Below are 23,119 nucleotides of genomic sequence, written 5' to 3' on the forward strand. Positions count from 1 at the left end.
TAGATTTTTTTTTTTTTGGTTTTTATTTTTTTAATTACAAAAAAGTTTAGAAATAAGAAGAGTTAGAAGAAAAAAATGGAACGGAGTTTTTCTTTGTTGTTGTTGTTGTTCTTATATGTTTACTCTTTAAAATTACACGGAGCTAAACAAATTTTAATTTTAAATTTAAAATACAAATTAAAAAAATGTTTAAAACATTCTTATTACATACATTATATTAAATACCATAAGAATAATAAGAATTCACAAGAATTTATCAAAATACAAACAGGTTTTCAATATTTTGTTGATCATTAAAAGATTTTTTATAGCCGTTTTAACATTCACTTACAATACATGCACACACACGTTTAAAAAGCACAGCATTAATGTTTTAATATAATTATAATTATATTATTACTAATAATAATACAAATTTTAAGCTTAAAAATTATACATTATAATTTTTTACGTAATAATTTTTAATTAATTTAATACAAATTAAAAAAAAAATAATAAAATTAATTACATATTGCACACCTAAAGTCGTTTAGTTTTTTTGTTTTTCTTGGTTGATTTTTCTGTGTTACTTAAATTACATACAATTTTATACTAAATTAAGTGTTTGTTTTCTATATTATGGTAAATTTTCTATTACAACACATTTTCAATATTACACCATTTTTAAAACTTTGTTAAAAGATCAATTTTATTAGAGTTAAAAATAAAATATTAATGTTTACAGGAAAAATTGTTAGTACTTGCTTGAAAATCACTTAAAGCATTATATTATTGTGATTCAAAACTTCGTCTAAAATGCTTTTTAAGTTCCAAAACAGTTTTTAGAACCGATCAACGTCTCATCTTCCTTTTCATTTCATTCAGAGAATTTAAGAATTTAAATTTAAAAATGTTAAAATATTCTTAAACAAAATTTTGAAATGGTGTAAATACAACAAAATATTTATGCTGTGTTTATCTCCTAAAATAATGCATTTCACTATAATTTTAATATTAATCTAAAGGTATGTTGTCTGCATGTATATTTCTATATATACTATGTACAACAATAGTTTTGCATGAATTTTTGTTTTCTTTGGAAATGCTAAAATATAATTTTTCCTCATTATTTTCTATAAGTGTATGTATGTATTTTTATGTATATAGTAAAGTTTTGTTTTTTTAGAATCATAAGCTACAACCTAAGTTGATTTTTTATTTTAATATTTTTATGGAAATTTCCTTTATGTCTGACTCATTTGTTCAACATAATTATTTTAAGCGTTGTGTTACATTAGCTAGAGCCACAGCAAAAGCTTGTAATGCTGAAAATGGATACTGAAAATCTAAGGTATAGGCATTGCCATCTATTCGTCCAAATTGCATGACCTTTTTTAAAATAGAAAAAGAATGTAGTGAAATATATGTATATTTTTATTTAATTATATTTTAAAATTTACCTGTTTTCCACGAAATTCAATTTGGAAATTTTTTGCTGATTCTTGAGTAACACGACCGCCAAAGTCCAGTTGATAGACTTGACTCATTTCATTCCACATGGGCGCTTTATTGTGCATTACAAACTCCCGTCGCACAGGTGCTGGATTGCTGCAGTTGGAGGTGCCATTCGGTTCTATTCTTCCACGTTTTAACTAAAATATTAATACACAAATCAGTTAATTTGAAGAAAAAAATGTAAAAAGCCTTCTTTCTACCTTTTGTCGAAGTTGAGCCTTTTGAAATGTTTCTAAATCACGATACTGTTTACTACAACCATTATTTGAATTTTCCTCACCGGAACCATTCGTTCCATTGCCCTCGTCATCCGAACTATCAATAATGTTTTGTTTTTTATTTCGTTGGCGTCTAAGTAAAAGTGGCGAATTTAAAATATTACGTATAGGTGAACTGCTTTGGTAACGTTTATTCTTTTTGCTGCTTGCCGGTGAGGCGGGCGAACTGCGTGGCAAACGTTGTGGTGAGGAGGGTGGTGTTAAACGACCTTCATCCAGGTCTCTTAGTCTACTAATAATATTTTCTAAAGTTGTAAGGGCCTATATAAATGGAATAAGAAAATAAACTATTAGAAGTTATTGATCTTTATTTCTATTGCCACAACTACAATACCTGAGTATGCAGTGAAACAGAAGCTCTTGACTCTACAGGTGTAGCCTCTATCGCTATTTCATTACGGGAGTCAGTTAAGCGTTGCTCTTGATTATTCGTGGCATTTGAAGTCTGCTGTTTGCTTTCGCCGCCATTAGCTGTTTGTTTTGATTCCTTGCGTCTCCAACGTCCTTCGGTTAGTTGTTTGTATAAATTAAAACCATGTTCATTACGTCGTCCCAATGTGGGGGAAGATGTATCTGTGGAGTTGCGATTGCCAAAGCGGTGTTTTCGTGTGAAGAGAGGACTATCCGTAAAACTGGTTATAACATCAATTCTACGTTTTGGTAAACTTTCTGAAGATTTTTTGTTAAGCAATTCACTTTCGCTGGCGACCTCTTTGCTGGAGCTGACCTCTAGATCCAGTTTAATAATTTCATCACTTGATGTAGGAGATGTTTTGCAACGTTTACAATCTTCACTTGGATTGGGCACATTGGAGCAGGTGAAACAGGCTGTTTTGGCGGATGCTGTGCCTGCGGTTGAACTTTCTTTGATTTCGTTTAGTTTATCTAATTGTTTGCTAGTAGTTTTTGTTTGAGCTGACAACAAATCACAGGAATCTAAACTTTTAGATTTGCCCGTAAATAAAAGTTTAGGTTTATGTGGGTCCTGTTTAAAAAATACAAAATATTACGTTCAATAAGAATAATAAGGTATTCATGATTCTAACTTACCCCTTGTTGAGACTTTTTCTTACGATTTGTTTTTCGGTTATCCACCAATATCAGCCGCTTATTGGGAGCTTCTCTACGCAATGCAGTGAGAGCTTCATCGGATGGTGTTATGGCTACTGAATCCAAATAACCCACACTACAACTACGTGTTATGACATCGGGTACTGCAGGTGCTATCGACACCACGGTGGGTGTTCTTTTCATGGGATTTTCTATCACCGCTATAGGTGAAGGTGTAATAGCTGCTGCTCCCACTATCTGCGGCTGTACTATGGGCGATTGTGTTTCATCATCTATATAAAGTATATCGCGTTTTTTGGATGTCGATGGCAACTGCGTGGTTTTCAGTTTGTTTGCATCCATTCTTTCTAAATTAAGGTTAAGATTAAGAGGCACTGGATTGACATGACTGTTAGCTGAACGTATGGTTTCAGACATAAGAGCATTTTTAACCTGGACGACATTGTTGGCGTAGTCATTATTGCTGGAATATGACATAAGCGTCGTTTGGCCAGCTGCCGAAACGGCTGGTCGTTCAAATATAATATCAGTAGGAGCTACAGCATTTTTGGGTGATTGTAATGTTGGGACGGAACCATCGTTGAACAATGGCGATATGGCGTGACGTGATTGGCCACAAGAACCACCATTCGAACGTGAATAGCTAGAAGTTATGGTCTTGGGACGTAATATTTTGTGATTGTTTGAACTGTTATGCATAATGGCCGAGGCTGAGGTGGAGGGTAAAGCTTCTGGTGATTCACTAGTTGAATCATCATCATAAGATTCTGCTCTAGCCAAAGGACTTTTACCTTGGATACCCGACATTTGGTTACCATTCGGTGAATTCCTGTGTCTAGACAATAGGCGATTTGGCCTAGGTGACATTGGTGCTATGGGTGGTGCAATTTCATTAAGTTTTCTTGTTATTATATTTCCACCTCCTCCGGCGCATGCACCTCCACCGCCTCCACTATCAACAGGATTTGCTACTTCTGTGGCAGCTGCTGTTGTCTGCGTTCTCTTGGCCGCCGTATGATTTAACAAGTTCTCATCTTCGTCTTCAGAAAAGAGATTCGGATTAAAGCTGGGATCCGGTCCAAGTGGGAAATCATCTCTTAATTCGGTTATCACTAGAGTCATTTGACGGGGTTGCAAGTGCAGCAGGGACGTTTTATAGGTAACTTGGCCTAAGTTTGCCGGGACGGTTTTTGCAAGTCCATGTATTTTAAATTTGGTACCCCAAATATTAGAGGTAACCTCAACCAATTTCACTTCCTAAAATAGAAATTGAGTTTGGAATAAAACTATGCCTATGGGAAAACGTTAAATATTTACAAACCTCTGGTAGTGTATCCACATAAGCGAGTTCATCTAAAGCATCACCATTATCACTGCCAGTGGTAAGAGTATTTCTATCATTATTATTTGAGCCATGACGCTTTTGTTGACGTATCTTACGTTTACGAGGCGTATGAGGCGAGCCTCTTAAACGTTCCTCGTATTCACTGTCAGAAGAATCAGTACGACTTTTGGCGGTAGTGCTAGTCGATTGACTGGACGATGAAGAACTTTTCGAACTGGGAGAATGGTGGAAAAAGTCCGAAGATTCTGTAATAAACAAATTAAAAGTTCATAGTTTCTCTTTAAAGACTAATTATATTTATTTGTTACCATTCACTTGCGGATCGAATATAACAAATTCTGGACGTATTTTGGAAGTTCTTTTGCCTTTAAGCAACGGTACCAACCCGCCAAGATATTCCAAATATAGTGTATAACAGGTACCAGAACTAATATTTGAATCATCATCATGACGTATCATGGTGCAATGTAAACGCGTCGAACATATCGGCGGCCGGGAAACGAATTCTCTAAGAGATTTTAAATCAGGTACACAGCACTAAATATAACAAAAGTAAGATATAAGAATAAAACTAATGGAATTTTGTTGTGATTCACTTACTCGAATAGTTTGAGCAAATAAATTGCCAATAAGAGTCTTAATTCTTGAAGGCAAAGGCAACAATGGCAATAATGTTTCGGATCCTATACTAGCTTGTATTTGTAGACGACACAGTAACTGTAAAGAAGCCACACGTCTCGACACCCAAGCTATATGAACTTGGGTGCCTGTAGCAATAAACAAACGTTTATCATTGTGACCCCAGGTTAAGGCCGACACTGGTGCTGTCGAATTGGGTATATGGGCCTGATAAAGTAAAGCTCCTGTTTCTGTGTAAAATTTCAAAACATTTTCATACACCGTGCCATTAAGAGGATCATTAATGTTAACGGTTTTATTAGAGGTGCCGGCCACAGCCAAAAGTTCACGGGAATTACTCCATTCCATAACCATACCCAGAGACCCATCAAGGCCTGTATTGATATGTGAAGGTGAAACATCATCAAATGACTTGAGTAAATAAATAAAACCATTTTGAAAACTAACGGCCAAAACAAATGAACGTTTAGCTGGAATATAAAGAAAATATGGCACTAATCTTTAAAAAATATAAAAATTATTAACATACCGGCATTGGTCACACCCGGTTCTGATTCTTCACCCTCTTCCATTTTAAATTTCTCACAAGACCAAGACATGGATGTAATGCCAACATCATTGCACAATTGCACTTGAGAAACCATGGCACCATGAACATCCATGACTATCACTTGACCTTGCGTAGTGCCAAAGTACACCTGTTGATCATCCGGCGTCCAAATGCCACATGTTATAGTAGATTCTAAATTCAACATGGAAGACCAATAGCGCTGACCAGCCACAGATCCCACCAAAACGAAACCATCTTGATAACAAATGAGTGCCATACGACCATCATGCGACCACGAGAAGTGAGTTACCGGTGTATTACGATCATTTATAAGCTCTATGGACCATCTACCCTCGTATTTGATCCAAACGAATATAATACCAGAACTATCACAAGATGCCAATTTCTGATATGGTTCATTCCATTTGACAAGGATAACCTTAAAAGGGAATTTTGTATAAATTACATTTTTATTGTCTATTTAGTAAAACTTACGTCAGATCTGTGTCCCCTTAAATTGTAATTTGTACGTAAAGGATATTCAACATTTTTACGACAATGAGATGTTGTAAAAGTCACACCAACAATTCCTCGTACATTACCCGTTGCCAGCCAACCTTCCTGATAGTAGTTGGTACGATTTAACTTCCAGCCATCATCCTTGAAACAAAAAATAATTTTTCTATATTATACTTTCTAATTTTCTATTTTTAAAGAACGCAATCAAATTAACAATAATTATTTACATTATAAAATTATGTACTTTTTTTCGAAATTGTGCGAATAGTTTTTCAAATTTATTTAAAGCCAATTAAAAATTTAATTGAATCAACGAAAAATTTAATTGAATCAACAAACATGTTGATTAAAAAAAAAAAAAAAACATTAAATATTAATCGAGTTAAAGAAATCAACCTCAATACATATGTACGTACATAAATAATGCTAATATAGTGACTAATAAATGCTGTTCTTTACATTTGACGTTAGAAAAATCTTTGGCATCATGCTGCCTGTAATCAATTAAAAAAACAACACGAATCGATTGTTGATGTCTACATTATACGAAATTTAAAATTAAGCTTCTCAAGGTCGGTCGTCTTTTTATTGAAAGAAAGTGAGATTATTGAAAATGCCATTAGTAGGGGCAGAAAGTGGGGAAAATTTAAATTTAAGATATTGGCAATAAAATACAAATTCCCCCTTAAAGTTCAAAGGTCAAAAATATATAACAATTATTTGCTTTTCATTACAATGTACAAATTACAAGAAAACAAATAAATAAGATTTTCTAATGACGTATAAACAAATCAGATTTCAAAATAGACCTTAAATTTCAACAAACAACTTAATGAAACACATTTTTTTTATTCTATTCTATTGGGTTTTATCAATGAAAGCAAAAATTTATTAGCTATTTTTGGATATTGTTCAATAATGTGCAAATTTTATTGTTTTTATTTTTTTTGTTATTAATTGAATTTGTTCATGATCACAAAAATGTTAGCTCCAGGTTGTTCCAATTGTTTTGTATGCTACAAAAAAAAACAATTCAAAATGTGCATTGTATTGCAGGAACATCTGTTTCAGCAGGCGGTTTGCCAAAATAACCGAAATTTAGAATAAGTTACTTTTATGGCCCATTAAAAATAATATTAGTTTGGGAAGAAAATTGTTTCTGAAATTTACGTTTTTATTCTTTTATTTCAAGGGGTGTGTAAAACAATCACAAATGGAAATATATATATTCAGTATCGTTTTTATAAAAAAAATAATTTTTAATAAAATATCTTCGAACTAGAACTGAACAAGAACTGAACTAGAACTGACTAGAACTGAACTAGAACTGAACTAGAACTGAACTAGAACTGAACTAGAACTGAACTAGAACTGAACTAGAACTGAACTAGAACTGAACTAGAATTGAACTAGAACTGAACTAGAACTGAACTAGAACTGAACTAGAACTGAACTAGAACTGAACTAGAACTGAACTAGAACTGAACTGACCTGAACTAGAACTGAACTGACCTGAACTAGAACTGACCTGAACTAGAACTGAACTAGAACTGAAGTAGAACTGAACTGAACTAGAACTAGAACTGAACTAGAACTGAACTAGAACTGAAATAGAACTGAACTAGAACTGAACTAGAACTGAACTAGAACTGAACTAGAATTGAACTAGAACTGAACTAGAACTGAACTAGAACTGAACTAGAACTGAACTAGAACTGAACTAGAACTGAACTAGAACTGAACTAGAACTGAACTAGAACTGAACTAGAACTGAACTAGAACTGAACTGAACTAGAACTGAAGTAGATTTGATATTTCAATCATATACATATATCGTCTGTCTGCTGCATTAGTATTAAAATGAACTAGAACTGAACTAGAACTGATCTAGAACTGAAGTAGATTTGATGGTTCAAATCTAGTTCAGTTTAATAATATTTCAATCATATACATATATCGTCTGTCTGCTGCATTAGTATTAAAATATTAGTATTAAACTATAACTATACAATGAAACTCCGAAATTATTTTTTTACTAAACCAATATTTTGTATAATTATTAAAAGAAAGAAAAAAAAACATTTAAAACTTTTAGCCTTAAATTATTTTGTTTTATTGAATGTCGTACATTCTTAGGAAAAGTCACAAATGTGCCTCAACCCACTAATAAACAAACATTAAAAATAAATTAAAATTGTTGTTCTTGTTTCTTTTGTTTTTTAAGAGAATCAAAATCACATTGTAGAACTTTAAGAAAAAAAAACAAAGTGTTTTAAAAATAGCTCAATTTTAAATAAATCTATTTAGAAAACATAATCAAGTTTATTTTTACTGTAAATATAATCGAATGATTAATAAGGTCAATGTCATTGGCGTAAAGAACAGCGGCAAAAATTGAGTAAAAACACGAAAGAAAATTTCAAATTTAATAAAAACGTATGAAAAATCAAACATATCTTTCAAACTTCCTCCGGCCAAATCAGGCGTAACCGCAATCATTGAAAAACTTTATATTTATTTTCAATTTTAGCATGAAAGCAGCAAATTGATGTTTTTGTTTGTTTTTAATTGAAAGCAAATGTGTGCTTAAAAAAATATATATTCTTGTTTATTTTATTTGTTTTTTTTTTTCAAAATTATAAGTGCATTTATTATATTAATAAAACTAAAGTACATATTTTACTCTTTAAAACAAAAGCAAACAAAATTATATTTTCTAAAAATGCTCAATGAGCATCATAAAATAAAATTTAAAAATAAAAGAAAAATATGGTTTTAAGTATTTTATTCTATCAAATCACTATACGACTGCAAATACGTTGTAGATTTTGGTTTTTATTTTTAAAGAAAAGCAAATTTTGAAATTTTTGCTTATAGCTTTTCATGTTTTCACCAAAATCTTCTAAATCAGTTCTCGCGAAACATCAACAACAAACGTTTCAATTTTAAAAAAGATTTCGGACTATACAAAATAAGAATAATTATAAGAAAAAGATAAAAATATTAAATACTAAAAATACTACTGTGTGTCGTACAGATACTCAAAGTGTATTAAGAATATATCATCATAAATACAAAAATAACATTTATGTACGAAATTATTTTATATTTAATATAATTTATGGTTTCGAATCGTTCCAATGAAAGACAAAATGTATTCGTCTTTTAGCACTTCCTTGTGCTTCATTTTAATTTTGTTTGCAAATTTTGTAATTCAAGTGGAAAATAAATCTGTTTTTGGTATCGGCACCAGAATAATTGGCGATCAATTGTTATTGAAAGATATTCTTCAAACGCCGCCAATAAGTTTAACTGAAGAACCTGTCATTAAGTTTAATTACGCCATTGTTGAACCAATTACATATATTGAAATTGAATCAGATAAGGTGAGTTTTAAATTTAGGTCGCAAGCAGTAACTATTAATTTTTTAATTGTATTTTGGCAAGATTATTTTCCAAGTAAATTAAATTATTTTCCAATAATTAGACCAAAAATTTTAAATATTTTCATAATCGTTTCAAAATAAACGAGTTCGTGTAAACATTTTACAATAAATTTGAGCTAAATATCTTAAAAGTTTGTTTAAATTAAGTATTTTAATTTTGTAACAAATTAGGTAAATATACTATAGCTAGAATTTCACCATTTTTTTACACCATTTGCTACAGAAGAATCTTAAAATAAACGTTAGATATTCGTTTTTAAACTTTTAAATAGTATTAATTAAGTTTTTACTACAATTTTGCAAAAAAAAATTGTACATCCATCCGCCGTTCTGCTTCAGTTCTAGTTCAGTTCTAGTTCAGTACTAGTTCAGTTCAGTTCTAGTTCAGTTCTAGTTCAGTTCTAGTTCAGTTCTAGTTTAGTTCTAGTTCAGTTCTAGTTCAGTTCTAGTTCAGTTCTAGTTCAGTTTTAGTACAGTTCTAGTTCAGTTCTAGTTCAGTTCTAGTTCAGTTCTAGTTCAGTTCTAGTTCAGTTCTAGTACAGTTCTAGTTCATTTCTAGTACAGTTCTAGTTTAGTTCTAGTTCTAGTTCATTTCTAGTTCAGTTCTAGTTCAGTTCTAGTACAGTTCTAGTTCAGTTCTAGTTCAGTTCTAGTTCAGTTCTAGTTCAGTTCTAGTTCAGTTCTAGTTCAGTTCTAGTTCAGTTCTAGTTCAGTTCTAGTTCAGTTCTAGTTCAGTTCTAGTTCAGTTCTAGTTCAGTTCTAGTACAGTTCTAGTTCAGTTCTAGTTCAGTTCTAGTTCAGTTCTAGTTCAGTTGTAGTTCAGTTCTAGTTCAGTTCTAGTTCAGTTCTAGTACAGTTCTAGTTCAGTTCTAGTTCAGTTCTAGTTCAGTTCTAGTTCAGTTCTAGTTCAGTTCTAGTTCAGTTCTAGTTCAGTTCTAGTTCAGTTCTAGTTCAGTTCTAGTTCAGTTCTAGTTCAGTTCTAGTTCAGTTCTAGTTCAGTTCTAGTTCAGTTCTAGTTCAGATCTAGTTCAGTTCTAGTTCAGTTCCAGTTTATTTTTATAATTTTTTTTATAGAAGTACATTTTTATTCGCTACTTTTATCAATATTCATCATTTTCTCTTTCTTCATGCTCTTCCCTTTCTTTTCCCTTTCTTCAACCACCACCTTTTCCCAGAATGTCTATGCTATAGTCAATTTTAGTTATGAAGACAATCTTGTTGAAGGTACAATTTCCTCTATAAATGGCCAGCAACAACTACAAGAGGAAGGTGTTAGTAAACCAGAACCCTTTGAGGTCCTTATACAAATCTATGGATTTAATCGGACAATGCTTAATGTCAGTCCCGCTTATATACTCAATAAAGATCAACAATTTAATGGCGTCTTAAAACCAAATTATCAACAAAAATCTCTAAGTTTAATGCAAGAAGATTTAAATGATTTAGATGAAGAATATGATGAAGACGATGCTATTGACGATGATGATACTGATGATAACGACAATATTGAATATGAGGAGGAAGATGAATTTGATGACAATTATGATAAAGTCATCGAACAGGGTCAACGACAAGAAGGTAAGTACATGATAAATTTGTTTAATGTAATTGAATGATTGATGTGATTATTTTTCTTTTGATTTATTTTTTACAAAGGGGATTTTCTTGTTTATGAAACTAATCAAACGTCTGCTACAACAACAGAATTACCAACAAATCATTCTCTTACGTTTTATTACATTGATATTTATTATATTACTTATGTGAAATTTACTATCTACGAGGTAAGAGTGATTAGATATATAATATAGCCAAATTTAATTTGTAAAGCTTTCTAATCTGATCTAAATTAACATATCCCATAAATATTAAAGTTATTATTAAATGAATCTTAAAATTTTGCAATTTTTCAGTCCGGAATTAAAAAAAATTCAAACGTATTTAACATTTATCGCTATTTTCAATAATTTATCAAAAATTCCATCTATTGAAATTTTCATAATTGACTGCCAACTGTTTATAAATACTTTCACATATCTTTGCAGCACTATTTATATCATTCCATAAATGATTATGGTGATACATACGTTGTGGAATATGGACACATTTCACCGACCACCCTTAAAGCTGTTGTCACAGATCATCGCACAACAAGTTTATTTGTACAAATGCAAATGTATGGCTTCCATCCAACTGCACTACCTGTTGACTATAAACCATTTTTGTCAAATAGCCAAACATCAGCTGCAACAGCAAGACCAATATCATCATTGAGAAAACTTCAAATACTTATGAATTCCCAGCAATCGTCAGCAAATGCACAACAGCAGCATCCAACGGAATTGGGTCACCAAATAGCCCCCAATAATAATAGTAACAACAACAATTGTATGCAACAAGTTTTATCAGCGTCATCGAATAATATTGGCAATGATTGCCTAAGTATTTTTGCTCATTGGTCCATATTTAATTTGATTGTGACAATCTTTGTGACAATGTCTTTTATGTAAAGGTGATGATTTCTTTGTTGATTACTACTTTAATTATTTATATTTTACTTAATATTTAAGATTTGTGAAAATTGTGTGTATTTATGTATGTTACTAAGTAAATGTGAGTATTAAAATTATAAATATAAATTATACATATTATATTATTTTTGAGATTACTTTTAAAAAAGGAGCAGATGTAATGGTTAGGTTATTGGTTGCATTGGCTGGTTCTCTATATATAGATGCTTTAGTTCAGTTCTAGTTCTGTTCTAGTTCAGTTCTAGTTCAGTTCTAGTTCAGTTCTAGTTCAGTTCTAGTTCAGTTCTAGTTCAGTTCTAGTTCAGTTCTAGTTCAGTTCTAGTTCAGTTCTAGTTCAGTTTTAGTTCAGTTTTAGTTCAGTTCTAGTTCAGTTCTAGTTCAGTTCTAGTTCAGTTCTAGTTCAGTTCTAGTTCAGTTCTATTTCAGTTCTAGTTCAGTTCTAGTTCAGTTATAGTTCTAGTTCAGTTATAGTTCTAGTTCAGTTATAGTTCTAGTGCAGTTTTAGTTCAGTTCTAGTTCAGTTCTAGTTCAGTTCTAGTTCAGTTCTAGTTCAGTTCTAGTTCAGTTCTAGTTCAGTTCTACTTCAGTTCTAGTTCAGTTCTAGTTCAGTTCTAGTTCAGTTCTAGTTTAGTTCTAGTTTAGTTCTAGTTCAGTTCTAGTTCACTTCTAGTTCAGTTCTAGTTCAGTTCTAGTTCAGTTCTAGTTCAGTTCTAGTTCTAGTTCAGTTCTAGTTCAGTTCTAGTTCAGTTCTAGTTCACTTCTAGTTCACTTCTAGTTCACTTCTAGTTCAGTTCTAGTTCAGTTCTAGTTCAGTTCTAGTTCAGTTCTAGTTCAGTTCTAGTTCAGTTCTAGTTCAGTTCTAGTTCAGTTCTAGTTCAGTTCTAGTTCAGTTCTAGTTCAGTTCTAGTTCAGTTCTAGTTCAGTTCTAGTTCAGTTCTAGTTCAGTTCTAGTTCAGTTCTATTTCAGTTCTAGTTCAGTTCTAGTTCAGTTCTAGTTCAGTTCTAGTTCAGTTCTAGTTCAGTTCTAGTTCAGTTCTAGTTCAGTTCTAGTTCAGTTCTAGTTCAGTTCTAGTTCAGTTCTAGTTCAGTTCTAGTTCAGTTCTAGTTCAGTTCTAGTTCAGTTCTAGTTCAGTTCTAGTTCAGTTCTAGTTCAGTTCTAGTTCAGTTCTAGTTCAGTTCTAGTTCAGTTCTAGTTCAGTTCTAGTTCAGTTCTAGTTCAGTTCTAGTTCAGTTCTAGTTCAGTTCTTGTTCAGTTCTAGTTCAGTTCTTGTTCAGTTCTAGTTCAGTTCTAGTTCAGTTCTAGTTCAGTTCTAGTTCACTTCTAGTTCACTTCTAGTTCACTTCTAGTTCAGTTCTAGTTCAGTTCTAGTTCAGTTCTAGTTCAGTTCTAGTTCAGTTCTAGTTCAGTTCTAGTTCACTTCTAGTTCACTTCTAGTTCAGTTCTAGTTCAGTTCTAGTTCAGTTCTAGTTCAGTTCTAGTTCAGTTCTAGTTCAGTTCTAGTTCAGTTCTAGTTCAGTTCTAGTTCAGTTCTAGTTCAGTTCTAGTTCAGTTCTAGTTCAGTTCTAGTTCAGTTCTAGTTCAGTTCTAGTTCAGTTCTAGTTCAGTTCTAGTTCAGTTTTAGTTCAGTTCTAGTTCAGTTCTAGTTCACTTCTATTTCATTAGAATTTATAATTCGTTTTAAATGTTATTGAGTTCAATTCATAAATTATATAATCTATTTTTGTACCGAATAACGTGTGCTGCAATGCAAATCTAAATAATGTATGAATTTTTAATTTTGCACTTACCTCTGGTATGTCATCTGGTACTTTTCCCATCCAGGATAATGATAATATTGTACAATCGCATTTTGTATTTGTGTTGCGTTCAAAATGTAGATGCATTATTTTTATTTCTTTCTTTTGTTAGTATAAATTAAGTTCTTTTTATTTTTCTTATTTTGTGGTTGTGTTGAACAAAATTTTTATTTGCAAAAATTTTCTACTATAAATTCTTGTTAAGCTAACTACGTTTATGTAAGTTTTCCTTTATTTTTTATTATTTGTTAAGTTTAATTTTATTTTGTTTTTCTCTCAATAACTTCCGCTTGTAAACGTCATCATCATCATTGTAAACAGCAAGCTGTGTGTGTCAACATAATCTATCTTTTTTGTTTTTTGTTTTGTATCTAGCAATGAAAACCCTGTGGCAGCATTCTTTCCTGCAATAAAAGTTAGAAAAAAAGGAAATTGTTATAAAATAGACATTAAAAACAAACTACAGGATGTAATAATTTTGATGAACGAACATGTTTGTCGATGTCATTATAATAGTTAGTTTGATGAGTTGATTCAATACGTCTATGTGTACATATTGTATGTGTGTTTATGTGTTTGTACGACAAAATGCTTGGATGGATTGATGTATAGGTAGTATGAAAAGTCTTGATATTATCAATATCATTATTGCCATTATCATTATCATCAGCACCACCGCCTCATCATAGTTGTTAATTTTTGTATTATTATAAAATAATAAATGTGCAACAGACCGTTAACAAGAGTAAAAGGTAATTGACAAATTTACCACCTACTTACTAACAACAGAACGGAAATAGGAAATAAAAAAACAAACAAATTTACAGGTTTATAAAAAATGTATTGATAGATAGGATACTGTAATTGCCTATATATATATATGTATATAGATAGATATATAGATAATATATATATATATATATATATATATAGATAGATATATATATATATATATATATATATATATATATATATATATATATATATATATATATATATATATATATATATATATATATATATATATATATATATATATATATATATATATATATATATATATATATATATATATTATGTGAATATGGTCAAATATCAATATGTACAGACATATTTATGCAGTCAAGTTTTTTATTTAAATAAAATTCAATAAGCTTTCAATTTTTTATGTTATATGTCTGAAGATTTGTAAATGTACTAACCAATGGAATAACTGGAACTCGTGCCGGAAAAGTGTAAAATTGTGTAAATATTTTTATTTGATTTCTTTAAAAGATGTGCCATTAAAATTATATTTTCTTAACATTTCGATCAAATCTTATAAAGGACAAACAACAATCGTTTTTAGTTTTACTGAAATAGAAAATACATTTTTATACTATCTCTCTTTGCTGATCTAGATCAAGGGACAAAAAGGTCCTTTTTTTAGGTTTTCATTATTTTGTTCACATTTCTTACAAAGAAAATATGATATCATATGAAAGGTCTTCAAAATGTGCTTTCAAATTCTTATGAAAGTTTTGTGTGTTTATTACAAAAGTATTAACAGATTTTCCCCAATGTTTTTGGATTTATTTTTATTAAAAAAAAATTATTGAATATTTAAATAAATAACTGAATACTCCTTTTTAAATTCGATTTTTGTTGGAAACAAAAGGTTCTAAAATTTACTGTAAATGCTGAAATAACACCCAAAATGACTAATTAGCTAAAATTACTTAAATTTTCCATCAAAAATCGTTTTTTATAAGAAAAATATAAAATCTGCTGTAGATCCTGAGAAAATAGCAAAAATTTAAAAGAATTTCTAAAGAAAATAGCCTCTGGCACTAGGGCTTGAAAAGTAAATAATAAATATCCCTTAAATTCAGGTTTTCTTACATAAGTAATTTCTAAAGTTTGTAATTTAAACCCAAAAATATATATGCTATTCATGTAGAATATGGAAATAATATTTTAATAAAGCCGCTAGCAAAAGTAACAAAACCGGAATTGTTTTTCTTTCATTTTAAAAAAGAAAAGTTTTACTTCACGTATTCTGTTTTTACCCAAAAACCGAAAATGACTTAATTAAAACAAGGAGAATACTTGTAAAACGCTTGTTTGCTTTTGGAAAATATTTATTTTGTGTCCTGACAGAAAAATCTATACATAGTACATACAAACTTAACACGTACACATACAATTTTACAAATATAAATAAATAATGTATGTTTGTGTGTGACTGTTTGTGTAATATTTATTGACTGCACCCTTGTAAAACTAAACTAAAATACAATTTATTGAACATGGTGACGTATGAGCTACATACACTCGAGTGTTTGTTTTTGTTACGTTTTTATACAATAACGACAAATTTCATTTTACAAAAATTACAATATTTTGCATGTTTAACAAATAATTCGATAGCGCGACCTTCTCAGAAAACCACTTTGTCCTTTAGCAATGATTGAAAAATGTATTAACGAAGCAAAAACAATAAAAAACAAACAATTTGCCAATATGAACGAGTATATACAATTTGAATACAATAAATAATTTGTTTCCGTTTTTTACCTCTCTACACTATTGCTTTTGCTACAACAACTACTCAATAAAATTAAATAAATTATTTGTGGAAATATACACAACAACAACTCGTTAATTTAATAACAAAAAAAAACAAACAAATAACCCGTCGTAAAGTCCTTTTTATACTACATTCGCAAATACTTAATTTCGACAAAACGTCACCGCCGTCGACGTTACTTTTCTGAAAGAAAATGACAACTACAACATGACAACAACAAATATAATCAGAAATATTTAGGAGTATAATGTATGTATATGTATGTACGTGTGTAGTGTGACCGACACCCAATGCTAGTTAACAGTAAATCTCACTGTTGTTGCTAGTGAAGTGTACGAATATTTGTCGACAAATTTAGTTTGAGGGGGGATGATGTTGGGGTGGTGACATGCTTTTGAACAACAACAACAAAGAGGGAAAAACAAACAAAAAGTAAAGTGGAGCCTGGTGTAGACATTTTAACATATAAAAAAACAAAAGAAGTTGAAAACAGACGAGTTAACTAGAGTTGCCAGAGGAAGATTATGTATTTTAGTACCATTTTTCAATTTAAAAATTTCCCTAAGAAGTTTTATTGGTATTAAATAACACAGGCCAACGATTTTTTAAACCAGAGACCACAGTATACTTTTTTAAAGGATTGCCTCAAAATTTATCCATCACAGCACCTTTCCAGATAGCTTTTCACGAAGTTTTAGAAAAAAAAACATTTTGGCCCTTTTTTAGACGCTATGATAGCGCGAAGACCCCTTGTTTTCTGAAAGTCCAATCTGTCGACTATAAAGTAATTATTCCCATAAAAAGGCTATAATAATTGAGTATAAATCTCTTGAATTTGCTAAGATATTGCCCTTTGAAGTTTTTGGTGTGAAATAATGGTAATATAAAATTGTTTGAAATTGATAGGAATTTAAAACGTTTAGTTAAGATAATTCGAAGAAGAGGATATAACAGTGGATAAACCTTTATGATAAAGTCGTTAGATTGGACTTACAGATGACATATCATCATAAATCAATAAAAAAGTTGTACATGCATATATATTCGGTTAAGTCTGACTGTATAAGTTATCACACACATACATATGTATATAAAGCAATTTTCGTAAATAGGATGACTGTGATAAAATTTTATATATGTAGTACTTCCCGAGCCTAAAACGCATTTCTTTGAAATATTTGCTATCGTGTGAAATGAAATTAAACAAACCAATATAAAATTTGATAAATTTAAATCTTATCTGAAAAATTATAAAATTTTCAATATTTTCTCAAAAACCATTCACGTAATATCATACAAATATGAAAAAATTGGAAAACCCTTAAAAGAGGACTACATTGATCCAAGGACAACATTTTGAAAATTTTAATGAACGTTCGTTTTCCGTGGGAGTATCAGTTACTTATTTGTTCTATGTGTGTGAAGTTAAATTCGAATTTAACTAGCAGAGACACAAACCACATTTTTTAACATTGCTCTTTTTGCAGCTAACAGAGCACTGTTAAGCATTTAACAGAAAGTACATGAAAAATTAAAAATATATACTTTAAAATTTTCAGAAAATGAAAAACAAAAATTTCAGAACTTAAAAAAATATGAAAAATAAAAAAAATATTTTTTGAATAAAATCAATATTTTAATAAAAAAGATTAAAAATTCTCTAAAAAATCAATATTTCAATAAGAAAAATGTTAAAAATTCTCTAAAGGATTGGTGTCCAATTTGGACAAATATGGAAATGCACACGTATACCACTATATAGGTGTAGTAGTCTGAAGGGTCCTTAACAGGATTCCGGTAGTCATATGTCTGGAATAGTTTTGGAAGTTTTTTAAAAAATTTTGGAAAAAATCAATATTTCAATAAGAAAAATGTTAAAAATTCTCTAAAGGATTGGTGTCCAATTTGGACAAATATGGAAATGCACACGTATACCACTATATAGGTGTAGTAGCCTAAAGGGTCCTTAACAGGATTCCGGTAGTCATATGTCTGGAATAGTTTTGGAAGTTTTTTAAAAAATTTTTGAAAAAATCAATATTTCAATAAGAAAAATGTTAAAATTCTCTAAAGGATTGGTGTCCAATTTGGACAAATATGGAAATGCACACGTATACCACTATATAGGTGTAGTAGTCTGAAGGGTCCTTAACAGGATTCCGGTAGTCATATGTCTGGAATAGTTTTGGAAGTTTTTTAAAAAATTTTTGAAAAAATCAATATTTCAATAAGAAAAATGTTAAAAATTCTCTAAAGGATTGGTGTCCAATTTGGACAAATATGGAAATGCACACGTATACCACTATATAGGTGTAGTAGCCTAAAGGGTCCTTAACAGGATTCCGGTAGTCATATGTCTGGAATAGTTTTGGAAGTTTTTTAACAAATTTTTAAAAAAATCAATATTTCAATAAGAAAAATGTTAAAATTCTCTAAAGGATTGGTGTCCAATTTGGACAAATATGGAAATGCACACGTATACCACTATATAGGTGTAGTAGTCTGAAGGGTCCTTAACAGGATTCCGGTAGTCATATGTCTGGAATAGTTTTGGAAGTTTTTTAAAAAATTTTTGAAAAAAATCAATATTTCAATAAGAAAAATGTTAAAATTCTCTAAAGGATTGGTGTCCAATTTGGACAAATATGGAAATGCACACGTATACCACTATATAGGTGTAGTAGTCTGAAGGGTCCTTAACAGGATTCCGGTAGTCATATGTCTGGAATAGTTTTGGAAGTTTTTTAAAAAATTTTTGAAAAAATCAATATTTCAATAAGAAAAATGTTAAAAATTCTGAATCCTGTTAAGAACCCTTTAGGCTACTACACCTATATAGTGGTATACGTGTGCATTTCCATATTTGTCCAAATTGGACACCAATCCTTTAGAGAATTTTTAACATTTTTCTTATTGAAATATTGATTTTTTCAAAATTTTTTTAAAAAACTTCCAAAACTATTCCAGACATATGACTACCGGAATCCTGTTAAGGACCCTTCAGACTACTACACCTATATAGTGGTATACGTGTGCATTTCCATATTTGTCCAAATTGGACACCAATCCTTTAGAGAATTTTTAACATTTTTCTTATTGAAATATTGATTGTTTTCAAAATTTTTTTAAAAAACTTCCAAAACTATTCCAGACATATGACTACCGGAATCCTGTTAAGGACCCTTCAGACTACTACACCTATATAGTGGTATACGTGTGCATTTCCACATTTGTCCAAATTGGACACCAATCCTTTAGAGAATTTTTAACATTTTTCTTATTGAAATATTGATTTTTTCAAAAATTTTTTAAAAAACTTCCAAAACTATTCCAGACATATGACTACCGGAATCCTGTTAAGGACCCTTTAGGCTACTACACCTATATAGTGGTATACGTGTGCATTTCCATATTTGTCCAAATTGGACACCAATCCTTTAGAGAATTTTAACATTTTTCTTATTGAAATATTGATTTTTTCAAAAATTTTTTAAAAAACTTCCAAAACTATTCCAGACATATGACTACCGGAATCCTGTTAAGGACCCTTTAGGCTACTACACCTATATAGTGGTATACGTGTGCATTTCCATATTTGTCCAAATTGGACACCAATCCTTTAGAGAATTTTTAACATTTTTCTTATTGAAATATTGATTTTTTCAAAAATTTTTTAAAAAACTTCCAAAACTATTCCAGACATATGACTACCGGAATCCTGTTAAGGACCCTTCAGACTACTACACCTATATAGTGGTATACGTGTGCATTTCCATATTTGTCCAAATTGGACACCAATCCTTTAGAGAATTTTTAACATTTTTCTTATTGAAATATTGATTTTTTAGAGAATTTTTAATCTTTTTTATTAAAATATTGATTTTATTCAAAAAATATTTTTTTTATTTTTCATATTTTTTTAAGTTCTGAAATTTTCGTTTTTCATTTTCTGAAAATTTTAAAGTATATATTTTTAATTTTTCATGTACTTTCTGTTAAATGCTTAACAGTGCTCTGTTAGCTGCAAAAAGAGCAATGTTAAAAAATGTGGTTTGTGTCTCTGCTAGTTAAATTCGAATTTAACTTCACACACATTATTTGTTCTTCATATACACATATATATGTACATACACATATGTATTTATGAATGACCACTTTGAGTTAAATCAAATCTTAAAATTAATTTTTTGTATAAGAAATTAATAAAAGTTAAAGCAACCGATTTGATTACAGTTTGGAGTGTTAGGGATACCAATTGGTAAAAATTTTCACCGGAATTTCACCTTTAAAAATTATGATTTTAGTATTTTTCCTCAATTCTACAATTACGTTTTAGTAAATCCGTTATGTAAATACCGATTCCTTAAATATTGGTTGGATTACCAACAATTATAATGTCCAAAGACAGATATTTGTATGGAGGTCAGATAAAATAATTAACCGGTTCTACCCTGTTTTAATAGGATTCGTTCTAGACATACAAACTAATAAAAAAAGTGATTCAAAGATAGTTCCAATATATCGACTAGGTATATTACCCCCACCTATAAAGTCCTAGGTTGTAAAAATGATGTACCTATATATTTTTATTTTAACGATCCAAACGTTTAATATGAATTAATCGAACAAAAATGTACACACAATTTTTTTTTAGTTTCCCAAGATAAATAAATCTAGCCAAAATTCTTAACCCTGAAATTTCGAATGAATCTAAAATTATTACTTCTGTCACCTTGAAATTGCACAAACAAATATTACAAAATTAAAATATTTTTCTTTTAAATAAGTATTAAGTTTATTCACATTGACAAGTGTCTTGAGCTTAAAAACTTTAGGTCTTATTTATAAACAGAGTTTTATTTTATAAACGATTTATAAAACAAATTTTGTATGGAAATTTTGTTTTATAACCCTTTTATAAAATAAAATGATGTTTATGAATAAGGGGGTATATATGCAATATACATATGTATGTATGTACATTAGGGTGGCCCGTTTGTAGTTTTCCAAAAGTTTTATCCTGGGGTCAATATTTAAAAAAGGTACTGTTTTAAGGTTTTTCGAATTCTTTTCGTGTTTCAAGCAAAGGAATGATAAAAAATATTGATATCTTGTGAAAGATCTTTGAGAGGCGCCTCATTTTTTTGTGCTAGTTCAAAAATGTTGAAAATATGTACTGTTTAATTTATTTAATTTTATAACGTCAGTACAAAAATTTTAAAATCTTAAAATTAACTAATTTTTCATTTTTTACATAGATTCGTAAAACAATTCTTATTGGAATACTTTAAGTAAAGTTTAATTCACTTAAAACCCGAGTTTTAAACATTAAATAAAACTTAAAACTTTGATTTCCCCACCATCAACAACTTCCACCTATTCAACTAAAAAATATCTTAATTTTTCTGGCAACTCTTCAAAGGAAGAGAATTAAGGAAATAGAAAAATGTGTGTAAGTATGTGTGTATATGGACTTACCTTTTTTATTGTAGTACACTAGCTGACTGGACTTGGGGCGTAACTAATACTATCCACATCACTAACAAGTTGAAGAAAATGTCAAACAAATTCATCAACATTTTAAAATAATTGGCCACTTTTTCTTATGTTACATTCTTTTTGTTTTATATTACAAATATGCATTTCATATTTTATTCTTTAGTAAATACAAATTTTTTCACATTTTTTCATTACTTATGATGGATAAAAAGTGTACACTTGAACACGTACAAACAAACAAAATGTACACAAAAACATACACTTACAAGTGTAGCAAGCAGCATTGAGATACTAATATAAATAAAGCTTCTTTATTCTATGGATTATTTTTTATATTTTCTATGTTGTAAGAAGAAAAAAGTGTTTTCTTACAACACACAACACAACAGCAGCAGAACACTAAAACTGAATGATTTTGATGGGTGACTGTTTCGCAATCCAATTATATTAGCATACACTTGGTAAAAAAATAAAAAAATGACAACAGCAACAGCAAAATTTTGAAGAAAAAAACTATATTTAAACAAGGAACTTCCGAAACCAACAACAACTAATAATTATAAATTTTTTACTCTACATAACACGACCCGACAACGTCCAAAAGGAGACGACTACTAACTAATTGTCACCAGGCTGTGTAACAGCAAAAATACAAAGGAAAAAAATATTCACACTAGTCAAATTATCACAAGAGCGCACGCCAGAGAGTGGGAGAGCAAAATAAGCACATGCTAAACGTATAGAGAGTGTGTTGGTATTATAACAGTAGCTTTTTGTTTTTAACAACTAACGGAATTTTGTAAGATTTTTGTTGTGAATTGTTGTTGTTCGGTTAAACTTTTTCTCTTGGTTTGTTGAATTTTGTTTTGTTTTTCTTATTTCTTGTTGTTGTATTATTCTACATACTTCGTTTATAAGAATGTTTGTCGTCTGTTGAAAAATTGGAAAAATCGATTTTTCCAATTGTTGTAACGGGCAGTGGCATTTATTTAATGTTTTTTTTATGTACTACGTGCTTGATTTTTTCTTTTATTATTTGTATACGCTTGTTAGGACGGTTAAATTCATTCATTATTATATCAACATATACAAAAATAAGTTATTTTTTGCTTAATTTTTATTTTATTAAAAAGTGATATTTAATTTTTAATAGTAATAATTCTAATAAAAAATATTTAGTTATTTTAGGGGATTTTTTTGTTTTTTCTTAGTTATAGTTATATTTAAGTTAAATTTGTTTTTTTTTATTTATTCTTGTTTATAACACTTAGTAATTCCTTTTGAGTGTGTTTCTTGCGCTAAACTTAGTAAAATACTGATTGACAAATTGTATAATTTACTCCTTGAACTCTCAGTTTGAAAAACAAAAAAGCTTCAGTTT

General features: G+C 29.9%; 2 protein-coding genes across 4 annotated transcripts; one reads left to right on the plus strand and one right to left on the minus strand.

The window, feature by feature from the left end:
* Positions 1-23,039, minus strand: LOC119602259 (tubby-related protein 4). Of its 2 annotated transcripts, none has more exons than XM_037953675.1 (13): positions 22,645-23,039; positions 21,718-22,029; positions 13,662-14,074; positions 5,873-6,037; positions 5,357-5,816; positions 4,789-5,297; positions 4,497-4,725; positions 4,165-4,433; positions 2,823-4,100; positions 2,107-2,757; positions 1,695-2,033; positions 1,440-1,631; positions 1-1,368 (listed from the first exon to the last, which is right to left on the minus strand). In XM_037953675.1, exons 3-13 carry the CDS (start codon positions 13,755-13,757, stop codon positions 1,252-1,254), a joined length of 4,305 nt encoding a protein of 1,434 aa, XP_037809603.1. In that variant the 5' UTR covers positions 13,758-14,074; positions 21,718-22,029; positions 22,645-23,039; the 3' UTR covers positions 1-1,251. The 2 variants fall into 2 exon arrangements, with proteins under 2 accessions (XP_037809603.1, XP_037809604.1); XM_037953676.1 differs by having other exon boundaries at positions 21,718-22,044.
* On the plus strand, positions 8,784-11,995 carry LOC119602261. 2 transcript variants are annotated; one of them, XM_037953677.1, is made up of 4 exons: positions 8,784-9,282; positions 10,518-10,920; positions 10,999-11,126; positions 11,388-11,995. In XM_037953677.1, the coding sequence occupies exons 1-4, from the start codon at positions 9,037-9,039 to the stop codon at positions 11,850-11,852; spliced, it is 1,242 nt and encodes a 413-aa protein (XP_037809605.1). In that variant the 5' UTR covers positions 8,784-9,036; the 3' UTR covers positions 11,853-11,995. The 2 variants fall into 2 exon arrangements, with proteins under 2 accessions (XP_037809605.1, XP_037809606.1); XM_037953678.1 differs by having other exon boundaries at positions 8,787-9,282; positions 10,567-10,920.
* Positions 23,040-23,119: the final 80 nt, after the last annotated feature.

This window comes from Lucilia sericata, unplaced genomic scaffold, assembly GCF_015586225.1.
Source record: "Lucilia sericata isolate MDLA Ls3-8-SP2 unplaced genomic scaffold, ASM1558622v1 Contig000217F_arrow, whole genome shotgun sequence".
NCBI classification, from domain to species: Eukaryota; Metazoa; Arthropoda; class Insecta; order Diptera; family Calliphoridae; genus Lucilia; species Lucilia sericata.

Bases quoted from the DNA above. Each gene is read 5' to 3' on its own strand.
- LOC119602259 (XM_037953675.1), bottom strand. From the start codon at position 13,757: ATGCATCTACATTTTGAACGCAACACAAATACAAAATGCGATTGTACA. The intron at 5,298-5,356 runs GTATGTTAATAA...TTTATATTCCAG, and splicing joins ACCGGGTGTGACCAATGCCG to CTAAACGTTCATTTGTTTTG. The intron at 4,434-4,496 runs GTAACAAATAAA...TGTTTATTACAG, and splicing joins ATTCGATCCGCAAGTGAATG to AATCTTCGGACTTTTTCCAC.
- LOC119602261 (XM_037953677.1), top strand. From the start codon at position 9,037: ATGAAAGACAAAATGTATTCGTCTTTTAGCACTTCCTTGTGCTTCATT. The intron at 9,283-10,517 runs GTGAGTTTTAAA...ACCTTTTCCCAG, and splicing joins TTGAAATTGAATCAGATAAG to AATGTCTATGCTATAGTCAA. The intron at 11,127-11,387 runs GTAAGAGTGATT...ATATCTTTGCAG, and splicing joins TGAAATTTACTATCTACGAG to CACTATTTATATCATTCCAT.